We start from the raw sequence: 15,746 nt of genomic DNA, 5'->3' as shown, positions 1-15,746 counted from the left end.
ATGACAGTAGCAAGTCTGGCTGCGGTGTGCAGGCACCAGAGAGTAACGAGGGCTTCTGAGCTGGGGAGGCTACGCGGTGGGTGCGGACAGAGCTAGACCGACAGGCAGCGCAGGCAGCGAGCCCCCAGCAGCGTGCAGGGCGGACGGCAGCCGGGCCCTGAAGCACAGGCAGGGTCAGCTGAGAGGCTCCCACCGTACCCCGGGTAAAAAGAAAGCTGTGCCGAACTCTCAAATATACTTGGAGGTTAACTGAGAACACCCAAAACTGAACACAGACAAGCCAAGAAAATATTTTAAATATTTATAATTTATTAGGTTTAAAGAAATAAAGCTAGTTAAAATAACTTTAACAAAGAGAAAATAATCACAAGGTATACAGTTAAACACTGACTTATAAAGGCCATTTTCATCTATATTAATTTTAAAGCATTAGCAAAATGCAACATGGAAAAACTTAGAGATAACATACTAACTCTACCAATTATCATAACTTATGTAAAATATTAAGTCCCCACACCATGGTCACCCAACAAGGACACCTTTAATCAAGTTTTTGTAAGTAGCTCACTTATATTCACATACTGCCACTTAATTTTATTATCCTGAAAAAACAAAGTGAAATATAGCCAAAAATGATCACCATGCATTTACCGTAAGTGTTCTATTTGCTGTGCCGTCAACTAATATTTATTGAGCTCCTCCTATTTTCCGGAACTAAAAACACAAACGTTATCTTACAGATTTGTCAAAACCATCAAAAGATAAGCAATAGCATTTTTCATATAAAAGAAAACTAAGAATCACATTGATAGGAACTTGCTCAATACCATCAACAATAACATTTAATTACATTAACTTCGATTTTTAAATAACCATCTATTTTTCACATTTCTGTTGTTGTCACTAAGGCTTTGCTTTTATATTTTTCTTAAATTCATATGGATATATGCTGTATTTTTTATTTACATCACCATCACTTCTTTTTCCTGTCTGTTGAAAGTCATCACTACATATCCATAATTTCTTGAATATAAATTTTAATAAAATATACTTCAGTGGGAAGGTATAGTATTAAGTATAACTCTATCATTCTGGATTTAAAAATGACACATGCACATATTTTAAAAAGCTACACAATATTTGATACAAAGTATGATTTCTAAAATATAGTAATATAGTAAAAAAATTAACCTCATTAAAGTTTTTGGTTTATAAATTATAATCTTAAACTATAGGACATTAAGAAGCTTAAATGATTATGTATTATCATGATGGTCAGCCATACATAAGATACTGAAATACATATTCTTTTAAGTTTAAAGTACTTCTCCTAAGGACTGGGCTAATGTGTGGTTCCTTATTTTAGTTCAACTGGAATAAAATTATAAAAGGAGTATTTTCCTTTATTATTATGGATAACTTAAGCGAAAAGGTCACACACACACACAATTCAATAAATATTGAGGATAATCCAATGGTTAAATTCTAGCCGATACCCAGTATTATGTATATACAGATTAGTTTATAGAAAAGTTGTTCTACTAAAAGTATCTGACTAAAAAGGAAAGGAACTACAAACAGAGTACATTTAATACCTAGTTAAGTGCCCTTATTTTACAGATTTAAAGACTGAGACTTAATCTTGTTAAGTAACTTGCCTAAGTCACATGTCAATGGTAGAATCAGGGTTATTTCCATGCCAGACTTTTATTCTGGGCTCTTTTTACCATATCTGTGTTCTCCCATTTTATGACAAAATCGTATTATTTATTCAGTTTATTTTAAATTACCAACAAAACTTTTTATCTACAGCCCGACAATGCTCTCGTTTTTCTCAAAAATGAGTATTACAAGAACAGAATGCAGTTCACAGAGTTAGAGCACTCTCCTAGCCTTATTAAGATGAAAATTGATGCAGGACAAGTTCACTTTACGTATAATTTGGTTTGGCTGCAAAATGCTTACATAAAAGTCATAGCTCTGAGACCGCTTTATATCATAGTAACTTCGTATGCTGTGAAATGGTTCTCTATAATTTTGACATTTTCTTCAGATATCCAGTTCTCCTGTTTTAGTTGCCTTATAAGAGCTTCCAAAGACTTCAATCTCCCTAGAGTTTGTTGCTCCTGCAGCTCAAGAAGAGTTATCTTTGAATGTAGTTTAGAGACTTTCTGCCACAGGTGCTCCTTATTTACATCTTGTCTGCAGTAAGAGTGTTCAATCTGTAAAACTTCTGTCTCATAGTCTACATTCTTATATAAGGAGTTGTCAATGTCTAGGCCTTCCATTGCCACAGCTTCTTTCTGGACAGGAACAGCAGAGTTAATTGTAGGTCTGGAATTGTCTGTGGGCACAAAGATGGCAATAACAGATTCCTCATTTGTGTTCAGTTCTTCAATGGTTTGAGTAATTGTGCTGAGTAAGAATGGATTTTCCTGTGCTGTCTTAATTTCTATGGAATTATTTGTAATGTCTGGATTAGCAAGATGACTGGTAGTTATTTCATACACTTCTTGGGTTTCCAAAGATCGTCGAATACCTTCTGAATTTGAAGTTGTCAAAGCAACAGCTGCAGAGTTTAGATTCTCAAAAGATGTGTGAAAACCACTCATACCTATATCTCGGTTAATTGACGCTTCCAAGGTAGGTTCAGGTTTTCCAGTATCTTGATTAACCAGATTAAGAATCACTATGTTATTATGTATACTTCCTGGTTTTGAAGCTGGCGGCTTGACCAGTGCGGAGGAATGGAACGATTCTGCTTGTTCAGGGAGGACATCTGTGTTAACTGTATTTTTCTTTGGCTCTTTTGATACAAATGATTCTTGTGACTTTGCTTTCAGGCACACTTCTTTCTCATCACCTATTTTTTTCTCCAGACAGTTTTTTTTGGAACGGTCTTTTTCCTAGAAAATAACACGTTCAAATTCTAAAAAAGATGTCTTTCTTAGGCTTATTCTCTTCTTGGTCAGCGCTGAAAACCTAATCACAACTTTAAGAAGTATATTGGTCAAGTAAATTCATTGAGTTAAAAATAGTCTAACTATATAATAACTCAAATAGAATTTAAAATAGTTTTTAAAAGCATTAAGCATCATCAATATATAATGGAATCATTTCAGATCATTTAAAAAATCAGTAAAAAAAATCGCAGATCATTACCTTAGAATAACTTAAGGATTTATGTATGTTGTTTTGTTTCTCTTAAGCTATGGTTTAACAATAGATTAAAGGTTTCAAGAATTATCACACTTCCAGTAAAAGCATGAACAGCTTTTCCTTTTTCTCACAAACCTGTTTTCCCAGCCACCTTTCCTTCCCACCCCTCCCACCGGATCACCTGCCATCTGCAATCCACCAGCCACCTAAGCATTATCCCCCCGTCCCCTACGCCCTGTCTGCAATACCTGATTGTCTTCAGGCAGAGAAAATATTGTTGGAACTGCAGTTTGCTTCAAATATCGAATTCCCCATCTGATGTCAAGAGAGTCAGGAGTAAAGTGGTCACTACAAAGGAACTGGTATTTACTGGGCATCCATGAATCACGTTTCATATTCTTTAACCATTTTTCAAGTCTTTCTTTGTCATGGAGAGGAAACCTGGAATTAAAAAAAGAGAAAACTTTGCTGCATTTTTACAATTGGTCAGATTGCAGGCCTGGGGACAGAGGTCATCTCCGCATCAAGTGCTGCCAAAGCGAAGCAACCATCTCTACACATAGGAGCGTCTCCATGACAGTGACATTGCATCAGCTCTGCGGGGAAGAGGACTAGATGGAGGACGTATAGCCGAAGCTCTGTCACAGCAGAATGGCTGGTAAAACACACCTGAGTCCCTCCATGTAGAACATATGTATTCCAACAGGAATAAAACCGATTCATATTTTCTGTGGAGTATGTTCTACTTTTATTTTGTCGTGTAGTTTGCCTGAAACTAGGAAAGAGCTTTATACAAAGTCCTACTGAAACGTATTCCATACTAATACTACAGAAGAAACAATTTCTTGTCTATAATTTTAAAAAAGTATTAAGCTTTAGGCTCTTATTTATATTATTGTTTTCAAAACAAGACGTGAACTCAAACAAATGGTTCAGCTGACAATACGATGAACGCTAAATCTTAGAACATACGAACATTACATTCTCTTTACCAGACTCCCCCTCAATTCTACCCATACGCCTTTCACTCCAGTATTTCCAGACTTTTATAGCCAGAGAACTGGGACTCTAAAATTCCGGTTCTGAAAGGCACGCTGACATGAGAAAAGACCAAAACACGTCCTTAGAAAAGGACAGACTCGGGTATTTTATAATATGAAACACGTGAAACAGAAGAGCCAGCGAGCGAAGACGCAAGGCAGCGCGTTACACCCGCAGCGACCATGACCTTGGCCGAGAGCCGGCGCGCACGGGCCGCCACGATCTTCACGGGCAAAACCAGAGCGAGGGCAGAACTTCCCCGCGAGGTGTCCCCGCCCCATCTAGGCAGCTTTGGGTTAAACTGTGTTACACGGTTCACGGGAACATAACATTTTCCATCAGTGATTTTTACAAGAACGTATTCCAAGACGTACATTACATATATTAAAAAAAAAGAATAGTAGCAACGTAAGGTTTCTCATACAAAAACCGGGGCTGCACGCCGTCCCCGGTGCCGACCACGTGGCTTCGCTTTGCCACCAGTGGGCACGGAGCTTCGTGTCTGACATGGCGAAAGGCAGGTTCGCGAGGCCAGCGGGGCCGGGCCGGAGAAATAAGGGACAACTAGGCTGGAGCTGAACGAAGTATCCTCAGATCCACGACAGAAGGGAAGGCCGTTCTCAACGTGCCGATTCCGCAGAAGCGCACGCCGAGCGCCCCGCGCCACGTCTCCTTCGCACCGCAGGTGTGAGCTGGGGCCCGGCAACGCCTCCAGCCCCTCCCCAGCGAGGGGTCCCAGCCGGGCGCGTTCACACCGTTCGCACGCCCTTCGCCCCGGCGCGGCGGAGCCGGGCTTCGGCCCTACAGCGCCGCGGCATCGGGAGTCACAGCGGGCTCTCCGCACGGGCGCCGGCCGGGACGCGGAGCCCCGCGCAGGGGGCGGGCGTGGCTCTGCCGCCACACCTGCGCGGTCGGTTCCCGCCTTCCCGAAAGGCCCCCGTCTCCTCTGGGGGAGCCGGGACTAAACAACGCCCGCGCGAGCCGGCGGACGTGAACTGGAGCGCACCCTCCCGTCTGGCCGGAGCGGCGTCCACGCAGCGAGAGCGGGGGGTGCGGAACCGCGCACACTGGGCGCGCTCAAGGGCACCATCGGCACCCAGGCAGGCCTGTCCTCGCCAGCGGGCTCGGCACGGGCGTTCCCACGCGGGCGGCGCCCGGGGACACCCCGAACCCCAGCCCTACACGCCTCAGCTCCGCGGCCCGAACGCCAGGCTGACGCTTATGCACCAGCGACGACTCACGGGTAAAAACTCAGCTTCCGGTCTTTGTTGTTCCGTCCCCGGCGGTTCTTGCAGCAAACGGCCGCGCAATAGCGAGGCATCGCTCCGCTGCGGGCCCGGGGACGCAGGCCAGACCCGGGCGGAGGCGGGCCCTCCTTGCTGGGGCGGGGCCGCAAGGCGAGGCCCTCGCGCCACCGCGCCTGCGCCGGGCGGGGCTCGAAGAAGACGCTGCCGCCGTCGAGTCACTTCCGCTTCTGCGGACTTCAGAACCGCTCGCTCTTGGAAGGCGGGGAGTAGGGCCGGAAGTGACGTGTCGGCTGACCGGCAACAACAGTTTTCCACGTGCGCGTAGGGCGCCACGGTCACGTGGGGGTGCGGGAGCCAATAGCGGAGCGTTTCGTGTAGGTCCGCTCTGGAGGTGGAGGCGCTGGCGGCGGGGCCCGCCAGTGGGAGCCGGCCGAGCGGGGACGCGGCGGTGGTGGCGGCAGGAGGCGGCTGAGGTTGGTGTCCCGGGAGCCGCGGGCCGCACGCCGGCTCTTGGGAGCCACGGAGACCCGGGTCGGGGGCCGGGTGGGAGCGCCAGAGGCGGCGGGTGAGGGACGAGGCTGGGGTCGCGGGGAGCGGGACTCAGAACGCCCCCGGGGGCCTCGGCCAGCCGTTCGGGGCTAACTCGGCCCCGCTGTCCCCCGCGCTGGCCCGCGGCGTTGGGGCTTCCCCGCGTTCTTGAGGAAGGGAGCGGGAGGCGGCGGCTGGGCCACCGAGGAGAGCGTGTCCCGTTGGGGGTCGCGCCGCGGGCTCGCTCGGGCTTCGGACCGCCCCCCCGCCCCCCAGGACGCGGTCATCCCCGACGGCGGCGCGCGCGCTGGCGCCTTTGGGTGGGGGCTGCCCCGCCCCCCGCCCTGGGGAGAGCCGCGCCCAGGCTGCCGTCCGGCGGGCGGGTCCCCCCCGGGGCTGAGAGAGGTCGCTGCCACGCCCCGGTCCGCTAAGCCAGTGCCCGACGCTCGGCGGGACGCGGGCCGTCACCTTCCGGGCCGGGCCGGGCGCCTCCGGCCTGCGACCCCCTGCGGGGCGGGCGGCGTCCGCGTTCCCGACACCCGGGGTTGGCGCCGGGCGCCGGGCCCCGTGACCGTGACTCAGGGCGCGCAGACGTGACCGCCTGCTCGGTAGGCGCCGGGACGGCCGGGGGAGAGGGGGGCGGGCGTGGCCCCGGGCCCTGGGGACGGTCGTCGGCCGTGTGCAGGCGTCGCAGGCTGCGAGGGCCCCTGGGCGCGGCGCCGCGGGGCGGGAGCGCTTTGTCCGCGGCCCCGGTCACTTGTCCGCGGCCCCGGTCATCTGTCCCGGCCGCGGTCATCTGTCCCGGCCCCGGTCATCTCACCTGTGGGCCCAGAGCGTTGTCCCGCCTGGTCCGGGGCTCCGGAGCGGCGGCCGTTCAGTCCGGCAGCTGCGAGTGTTCGGCCAGCCTGGCCCGCCCGCGCTTTTCGGGGGCTGGTTGGGGTCCCGTTTAGGCAGGGACCCCAGGCGCTCGGGCTGCCGCGCGGTTGATGTCGCGCAGTGCGGGGCCGAGGGTCCCCGGCTAGGGGAGCGCGGCGGGGGCGGGGGAGCGCGTTTGCGGCGCGCTTCGTCCTGGTGCTGCGCGTCCACCGCGTTGGAGGGGGGCCCTGGACGGGCGAGGTCCCCCAGAACGGGACTTGGGTTGCCCGTTTTTTTGTGCGGCGCCCGCGAGGGAGGCGTCCGCGGTGTCCCCGGCGGGAGGCCGGCGTCGGTGTGTGCTTCCGTGCGCGCGCTGGTCGCGGCCGGGGTTCGCGGGGGGCGGGCGCGAAGGTCCCCCTCGTCGTCGCTGCCTCGTATTTGCTCCTGAAGTTGCAGCCGGGGCAGGGGCGGAAGAGCCCATGTAAGTGAAATCACGGGGGGGGGGGGCGCCCCGTGCGCTGGACGTCCATCGGGGTCCAACTGCCCTGTCTTTCCTCCTCCAGGGCATTGGCGATGGCGACCCCGCAGTCGGTTTTCACGTTCGCCATCTGCATTCTAATGATCACGGAGCTGATTCTGGCCTCCAAGAGTTACTATGACGTTCTGGGGGTGCCCAAGGCCGCGTCCGAGCGCCAGATCAAGAAGGCCTTCCACAAGCTGGCCGTGAAGTACCACCCGGACAAGAACAAGAGCCCCGACGCGGAGGCGAGGTTCCGGGAGATCGCGGAAGGTGCGTGGGGGCCCCAGTGCGGGCGGCGCTCCGAGGGACCCTCTCGAGCCTGGTTTCTGAAAACAACGGGCGCCCGGACGGACGGACGGACGGACGGGCGGTGTATTTTTTTATTGACATGCCGATCTAAAAGTTTTGGAAATGTTAACCAGATTTGTAACATCGTTTGTTTTTATGTCAGAAGGAATTTCTGATACCCAAGACTTACTAACTTACGAAACATTGTGCTTTAAGTGTGAAGATTGAATATAAAAAATTCTAAGTGTAGAAAAGCTTAAGTAGATTGAAATGCCTTTTTTCCTTCCTCACTTGATTTGCATCACAAAGCCACACTTGTTTTTAAAGGAAAAGTAAGAAACGAAGTTTGGCTTGAGACTGTGTCTAACCCAGACTGCATCCCCTGAGCATCCCGTAATTAGGGGTGGGTGGAGTCTGCTGGCGGGGGTCGGGGTTAACGGTTCCTTCACCCAGCAACGGAGGGAAGAACCCAGGTTCTTAATTCTTTATTGTCGACCATCCAGTTCTTTAATACAGGTGATGACTTTACACAAGCTATGAAAAACACCTGCAGTTGTTCCCCGCACTTACCTGTGGTAATGGTAGCATTCACTTAAGTTTTTATTGGCTATTTACCGGGGCATGCGCACTGCTGATGGTGTGCAGTGATGAAGACCAAGTCCCCGCTCTTTGTAACTTTCATGTTAACCTTATTCTTATTTATGTGTGCTTTGGGTTTACTTATTATGTGAAATCCTCTGAGATAGAGAGCCGACTAATTTACTTGAAGAGGTTTGATAAATGTGATTTTGATTACCTGCAGTTACTAAATTGTGTTTACTTCTTTCAGCATACGAAACCCTCTCAGATGCTAATAGGAGGAAAGAGTATGACACCCTTGGACACGGTGCTTTTACTAATGGTCAAGGACAGAGAGGTGGTGGAAGTCCTTTCGAGCAGTCATTTAACTTCAATTTTGATGACCTCTTCAAAGACTTTGGGTTTTTTGGTCAAAACCAAAACACTCGGTCCAAGAAGCATTTTGAAAATCACTTCCAGACACGCCAGGATGGGTCTAGCAGACAGAGGCATCATTTCCAGGAGTTTCCTTTTGGCGGCGGACTCTTTGATGACATGTTTGAAGACATGGAGAAAATGTTTTCTTTCAGTGGCTTTGACACCACGGGTCGGCACACAGTACAGACTGAAAATAGATTCCATGGGTCTAGCAAGCACTGCAGGACTGTCACTCAGCGCCGGGGAAACATGGTCACGACGTACACCGACTGTTCAGGACAGTAGGCAGTCTTGGCTTCTCCGCAAGCCCAGCCAGTTGGCTGTTCTTCTGCACCTCTGATGCAAAACCCTTTTCTGTGAACTGTTTTGACACGTGCATGCTTCCACTTCACTTGGTATAGCTGTTAAATATATTTAAGTTGTTTTTGAAAAATTAAGCAACAGTTAGTAGAGAAATGGCTAATTATTAATTTTCCTGATTAAGAAAGGTCCTTGGTGGAGACAAAAAGGTATAATTCTGCCTGGTCTTTTTTTCCCACCTGCCCTTGGGCTTATTAATGTGGCAGTTTTATTACCGAGAAGAGAGTGAGTTTGCCTGATGTGTATTTAAAGGTTAAACCTTTAAATTTATTTTCGATTTAAATTGTGTGACCTTGAACGATTTTTGCAGTGAAACCTTTGCTAACTTAATGCTGCATGCTCTGGCATTGCTGACTTGGGTTGCTAAGTGTCCGTGGAAGTATGTCGTGAGTCACTCAGCCAGGGATAGCAGTACCTTGGTACATTTCCACTGAAAGCTTCAGAAAGGCGTGGCTTCGTGTTTACCCTGGGGCCGGGCCTTTCTGTAGTCAGATTGGACTAAAGGGAGTGCTTGTCATGCTCATAGTAGTCAGTGGTTCAGGCTAAAAGAAAGTCGAAAACTTATGAAATATTGCCAAGAGATTGTTACGTGTTTGGCCCCGGCTAATGATTTTCTGATGTTGAAATCATAGCTGCTTTACATATCTTTTCACATTTCTTTCTTAATTGTTGGCGCTGTATGTCTTATTATGGATTTATGTATTTGTGTGTATGTGGCTCCTCTTCTTTCCACTCATCTGTCTAGAATTTGACTAATACCTCATTCTGTTTGTAAAAAACAGCCCATAAATTCTGCGCGACCTTATTATGTGCAATATTTCTAAAACCTAAGGAGTGTGTGCTTTCGTTTTCAGATAGAATGATTTCTCTAGTTCTGCACTTTCCCACGTTATACTCCGTATGAGTATTAATCCTATGGATACATATAAAGTAGTAAATGTCTCATACAACATTGTGTGTGTGAGAGAAATATAATATTTACAATATGACGTTATCTGTTGTCATTTCTTGGTTAAAAGTTTATTCTCCAGTTCTGGAGGTGTGCTTATAATTTTGGTGTATTTGCTTGCGAGGAGCACGTATTCTTGCCACTCTTTTTTTCTTCTTCAGGCCTGGTTGGGAAAAAGAGACTTTATAAAGCTATATTTGTTAATGATCATTTTTATTTTGAAAATTGAACGTGAATTTATTATATCTGTGCACCTTATTTTCCTTGAAATCAAGTTTGATTTGTTTGGTAATTAGAAAGTAGCCATACCTCAAATCTTGGTTTGAGGGTTGCTTTAACTTGATAACAGCTGTTAAATACATTTAAATTATTTTTGACAAAGCAACATTCAGTTACTAGAGAAGTAGCTAATTATTAATTTTTCTTATTAAGAAATGTTCTTGGGGAAAAAAAGACCTATCAAAACAAATGAAGGAGAAAGGGCTCGTTTTCAAATCAGGATTAATTTGGGATTATTTTTATATTGTTAGCCTCTGTTCCCTTTTTCTCCAGGGCCTGATTACCCTCTTGTTTTCCCCATTTTGAACATTTTTTGAATCTCCTTCTTTGTTTTTCTTTTAAATCTGCTTTGGCCCCGAGGACGAGGTCACGGGAACCTCCAGCCTGCAGGGTGCCGGTGCAGGGTGGGCTCGCCACTGGCGTGTGAAGCAGGGCCGGCCGGCGGGTATGCGCCCGCAGCCGGTAGGGCCCGATGGAGGGAGCATCGCTTGGTAGTGTGGGGAGAGACCCTCCTCCCCTAGCACACACGCGGGAAATGCGGGGCCCGGAGTACTGTTCTGGGCTGCTCTGAGCTTCCAATATGCTGGTCTATATTTTGAGTCTGTAATAAAGATACCAAGTCTTGTTGGCCAAATTTACTGGACCAGGGAACCATTTTCACTGAGTAACCTTAGCCATGAAGATATCCAGTGCGCAGAGGTGAAAGTCTGGTCAATACTGGCCTGAGTGAAAGAGTAGGAAAACTGTGACGAGTCGTTAGGACACGTGCGGGAGCGCAGCGGAGAGCAAGGATGGGTAAGCACGCATTTGCCGGCTGTGTTCTCAGTGCGTCCTCTCCTGGGCGGCTCCTCTGAGCGAGCTTGCTACGCCCCGAAGTGGTCACCCTCTCGGACCAGGCGGGCCCACTGTCATTCTGTGTGGTCTAGCCAACATTTTACCAACATGCTTTCCTTTTGAAAACTGCTCTAGTTACTTAAATACCAGTGTTCTTTAGAACTAGTTGACGCCTAGGAAAGGTGTCATCAGCCACGTGATGACAGTGAGATGCAAATGGAAAACTCGTTCTCCCAAGGAAACAAAACTTCGTGATGAGGACTGCTAAATTGTGTTTTTAAAATCAGATGGTATTTGAGGACAGAAAATCCAAATGTGTGCAGGATAGAGTGAGTCATCCTTGTGCTTAGTAGGACCAGCATTAGCCACTGGTGAAATCAGCAGTTCTGACAGCTGAGCAGTGAATTAAGGTACTTCTAGTCAATGAGTAATGGAATAATCACACACACCTATACATGTTTTCTTGGTGAATACCCTTCGGCTGTATCTACAAAGTAATAAGAGTAAGTAGAAACATAAAATACTCATACAAGTGAATACTTTATCACAGTCTTTCAGGAATTATTTTTATACATAAGCAAAATACCTTATTCCTAATGTAAATGTTTATCATAGAGTTCCTGGCGAGTGCTGGCAAGATGGTTTCATTGTGTGGGAGAACACAGGCTTCTCTCCTCTTCCACCCCCAACGGCACCAAAATGCAAACCAGAAGAGGCTGAGAGCGAGGGAGTAGGCCAGAAGACACAAATCCAGAGAAGCAGCGCGTGGTTTTGTTGGGAAGGGTTGCAGGGAAATGAGCAGTATTGGTGGGGAAGGGGGGTCAGAAGTTCCCCTAAAAAATAGGAAGGATTGGTTTATCAGACCTGCGGAAAGTAATACCTGGTATTGAAGTGGCATGGAGCAATGTCTTTAAAGATCTGAGGGAAAAATGCTCTTGAAGTTGGAACTTTGTAACCAGATAAATTAGTAATTAGAAGGTGGGACCAGAAAGGTATTTTAAAAATGCAGGAACTCGAAAGGTTACCACCCTGTATATCCTTATTAAAAAAAAAAAACAGTGCTTTTCACTAAATTACCATCACAAGGAAGGGTAACGGGTGGGAAAGGAGACTGGCCACTGAGCATACACGCCCAGGACGGAATGAAGAAAACCAGGGAGAAGTGCAGAGCATTCATTAGAACGTGACAGGGGATTTCTCGCTTGAAAAGAAGGATTCTGTTTCTTTCGCGGATCCGGTTACTCAGTTTACAACGAAGTTATTCATATAAATGTTTTTCAATCACTCTCTAAACAGCTCACAGAAAATTTAAATACATTTCGAGGATAATTCTGTAACATGCACCTCACACATGGGAGAGCGGAAGGAGAAGGCAGGGTGGGGGACAAGGTTAGTGTGCTGATTCTGCCATCTTCCACGGTAGGCAGTCGATGGGTTCTGTCCGATGTTGTTAAATCAAAGACCAGTGATGTAAGCATATTATTTTCAATTTTAATGACAATCACCAGATCTGCTAACAGACACTGGTCACATGATGATTTCTGGGGAATGGGACTGGAAGGCCGGGGAAGGCTTACTGTGCATTTTACATCAACCTGTAATGTTTGAATTTCCGTTGGTGAATGCGTTTCTTTTCTACATAAGTATGTTTTTAAAGAGAAGAAGAATGGAAAACAGAAACCTGGTGTATCAGGATGATGGCAACTAATGGAAAACCCCTAAATTAAATATACACAAGCAACAGAAGCGTGCTTTCTTCTCTACTGAGTGCAAAGGTCAGCTGGCTGCAGGAGCTGCAGGCCAGGAATCTGCCTCTGCTTCCTTGTAGCTGTCTTGACTCCAGTCTCTGTGTGTGGGTGTCATGGTGATGGCTGTCAGGAGCAGTGACCCCTCTAGAATGCCCTTGGAAAACTTACGCTCCCATCTTACTAGCCAGAAAGGTTCCATGCTGTTACCTGCGCACACCGAGAGCAGTCACTAACAAGGGGACTGTGACCAGCGGGCTTCGTTTGGGCCATCAGGACCGCCCACGGGAGGTGGCCTGGACTCTTCTCCCTTCAGACTCACGGTTGCCTGGAAAAAGTCGATACCTGGAGAAGAAAGTGCTCTTATTAGCAAAGAATTAGGAGAATGGAGGGGAAGTTGAGGATCAAAACTTACAGATTTTGGGGGCGTGGAATGTTTTTACTTCCTTTATGACTTGCTCTTCACCATTAGAAAGAAATTGTAGAGGATTGGGCTTTTCTCTTTGTACCCCTGAAGGATGAATGAGTTTTTGTTTGAGTTAGGCACCAAGCTCATCATCTTAAATATTGTTGAATGTTGGCTTTTGTAGGCTTAACATTTGGGACAGATCCCAAAGTTCCGTAATGTAATGATTTGTGACTTTTCTGAAGTTACACAGTTGAACTTCATGCTTACTAGTCTACAGTTCAGGATATAGTTATATAGGAAGGAGTCCTGGCCACCTATTTAATATCTACATATCAAAATATCTCTCAATAGTTTGTGTTTATTATTATGTAGGCATTTTCATTCACTGAGCGATGGTCACTAAATTAGAGACCTGAGTCTCTTTTCTTCAAAGTCAAGGCTATTGTGTTCTTTTCATCGCATGAAGATGGTTGCTACCAAGGCCCATACACCCGATCAAGTCTGCCAGCCACTCCTCTGTTCTGCCCATCCAGCCTCCGTCGAACCTCGTTTTCCTCATTCATTTGAATACCGGCTTTGAATTCTTAACTGCTGGCCTGCAGAAAGTCACATCTACACCTGGACTGTTTCCCTTAGCCTTGGCTCTGCCAGCTCACTCTCTTCGCGTTTCTCCAACCAACCTATGCTGCCCAGGTCCCAAGGACGCCTCCTGGTAGAGTCTTTTCTGGGGTTATGACACCTATTGCAGTTATCACTCACTAAATTAGCAGTTTAAATCAGTATTGCAAATGCTTTTGACCACTCCATTTTTTAAACTTAAAACTCCTCTTGACTTCACATCTCTGATCAATTGCTGTTTCATTTCGTTGCTTGCCTTTGTAGCAAAATCTCTCCCCAGTCTCCATTCACACACTACTCCACCCAAACTTCTCTCCTCGGGGTTCTTGACGGCTAAGTTCACATTGCATACTCAATGTCAAATAACAAATAAATGGGTCATCTCTCAGGCTTCACCTTACACACAAGCCAACACTCCCTTCCTCGGTGTGCGCTCTTCCCTCGGCTCCCAGGACGCCAGCCTCTGGCTCTTCTTGCTAATTGGGCTGGTGGGCTCTTAAGGCTGGCTGGCAGTCCTTGGTGACATTTGTGCCAGACGAGTCTCTTTTCTTCTCCCAGCTCCTCTGAGTAGTGACGTGAAAGTGTAGACCACACTCTCAGACATTCACTTCTACTTATCGACTGTGTATAGGGTGGGCACCTGAAGCCAAGCTGTATTGACTCCGTCTTTCCCTTGGACCCTTCAGCTGCGAAGAGAGGGGGGGTCTGCTGCATGGGCAACAGCAGACCCTCCATATCACCCTGCCCAGGCTCTGTAGCTTCAGCTTCACTGGAGAGGACACTCCAGCGTCATCGCAAGATGTCGATTCAACACGGGAGGAGACAGATACCGTGTCACTCCCGAGTCGGACTGCACAGCCATTCTCGGCGGTGCAGATAGACTCTTAAGAAGCTACACCATCGTCTCTCGAGACGACGGCTGCCGATGATTGGGTGGGCAGATGCTGTTTCCCTGTACCTTGAACTGTCTTCCACACTAAACCGTAACAGAGAGAGTCTTTGCAGTCTTCAGCGCTGCTATTATTATTTTTTTTTATATTAATCACTTGGTATATATCAGTTGGTTATAGTTTAAGAGGTAGTATTTGTTTTCATTATATGGATTAAAAAAAACATAGTGCCCAAAGGTGAAAAGGCCTTTTTCAAAATGGTCAGTTTTTCACTTTCCCCCCACTCTTACTAGTAAAGGAGAAGAAATATTACCTTTTTCCCCCCATTTAGTTTTCCTGATTCATTAGCGCTTGCGACCCAGCAGAAGCTGGAATGTTACAAATGTCTGTAATTGTTTGCATTGCTGTAGGGAACAGACGGTGTTAATATCTATTACTGGGCGAAATGAATGAATTAAGTGGCCAGAAACAAATATGACTGTCAAGCGTGATGTAGCTGGTGAAGAGCTTTAGAGCAGCTGCCAAGCTTAAGATGGAGGGTGGAGGAAGGGGGCAGACACGGCCGCGGACCGGGCCCTCTGCTTCCCCACTGGGCGGAGGCCTTGCGTGGCTCCGACGCTGGGGGCCGTCCGGGCGCCGCAGAGTGGTGTCACAGGGGCAGCATGGTGCAGGGTACCCCTGTCCTCCCCGGTCCATCGCCCTGTTCCTGTGACAGCCATTCCCGCGCCTCGTGCCTGCTTTTCCTGCGGAGAGGGCCGTGGAAGGAAGGGAGATGGAGTCAGAAGCAGGGAGAGGGGGGAAGGGAAGGGTTGGCCTGGCCTTTCCTTGAGCTCCTCCCGTTGTCCCCATCTGCGCCCCGCCCTGCTCTTGGATGCTCAGGATTGCACGTGGGGGCTGCCGGGGGCCGCTGCTTGGGGCGCTCCCGGCACAAACACGGCAGCCCTTTCCGGGGTCCCGCCTCCTCACCCGGCTGCAGACTCACATGCTGGCCCTTTGAACAGGGTCCTCACTGGGCAGCGTCTAGGTCT

General features: G+C 48.1%; 2 protein-coding genes across 2 annotated transcripts; one reads left to right on the top strand and one right to left on the bottom strand.

Annotated features, from left to right (window-relative positions):
• Positions 1-754: 754 nt before the first annotated feature.
• THAP5 (THAP domain containing 5) lies at positions 755-5,580 on the bottom strand. Its single transcript, XM_090287016.1, has 3 exons — positions 5,442-5,580; positions 3,408-3,600; positions 755-2,906 (listed from the first exon to the last, which is right to left on the bottom strand). Exons 1-3 carry the CDS (start codon positions 5,519-5,521, stop codon positions 1,992-1,994), a joined length of 1,188 nt encoding a protein of 395 aa, XP_090143142.1. The 5' UTR covers positions 5,522-5,580; the 3' UTR covers positions 755-1,991.
• A 237-nt stretch (positions 5,581-5,817) lies between these two features.
• DNAJB9 (DnaJ heat shock protein family (Hsp40) member B9) lies at positions 5,818-9,983 on the top strand. The gene is made up of 3 exons (XM_090287017.1): positions 5,818-5,920; positions 7,394-7,620; positions 8,468-9,983. The coding sequence occupies exons 2-3, from the start codon at positions 7,404-7,406 to the stop codon at positions 8,917-8,919; spliced, it is 669 nt and encodes a 222-aa protein (XP_090143143.1). The 5' UTR covers positions 5,818-5,920; positions 7,394-7,403; the 3' UTR covers positions 8,920-9,983.
• Positions 9,984-15,746: the final 5,763 nt, after the last annotated feature.

Source organism: Furipterus horrens, unplaced genomic scaffold (assembly GCF_987537825.1).
Source record: "Furipterus horrens unplaced genomic scaffold, mFurHor1.1.pri manual_scaffold_9, whole genome shotgun sequence".
Lineage (NCBI taxonomy): Eukaryota > Metazoa > Chordata > Mammalia > Chiroptera > Furipteridae > Furipterus > Furipterus horrens.
This window is presented reverse-complemented; position numbering and strand designations above follow the sequence as displayed.

What these genes read in the sequence shown, in the direction of transcription:
- THAP5 (XM_090287016.1), bottom strand. Translation starts at nt 5,521, where the DNA reads ATGCCTCGCTATTGCGCGGCCGTTTGCTGCAAGAACCGCCGGGGACGG. An exon ending in CGGAAGCTGAGTTTTTACCC is followed by an intron (nt 3,601 to 5,441) that starts GTGAGTCGTCGC and finishes TTTTAATTCCAG; the next exon opens with GTTTCCTCTCCATGACAAAG. An exon ending in CTCTGCCTGAAGACAATCAG is followed by an intron (nt 2,907 to 3,407) that starts GTATTGCAGACA and finishes GTTATTTTCTAG; the next exon opens with GAAAAAGACCGTTCCAAAAA.
- DNAJB9 (XM_090287017.1), top strand. Translation starts at nt 7,404, where the DNA reads ATGGCGACCCCGCAGTCGGTTTTCACGTTCGCCATCTGCATTCTAATG. An exon ending in GTTCCGGGAGATCGCGGAAG is followed by an intron (nt 7,621 to 8,467) that starts GTGCGTGGGGGC and finishes TACTTCTTTCAG; the next exon opens with CATACGAAACCCTCTCAGAT.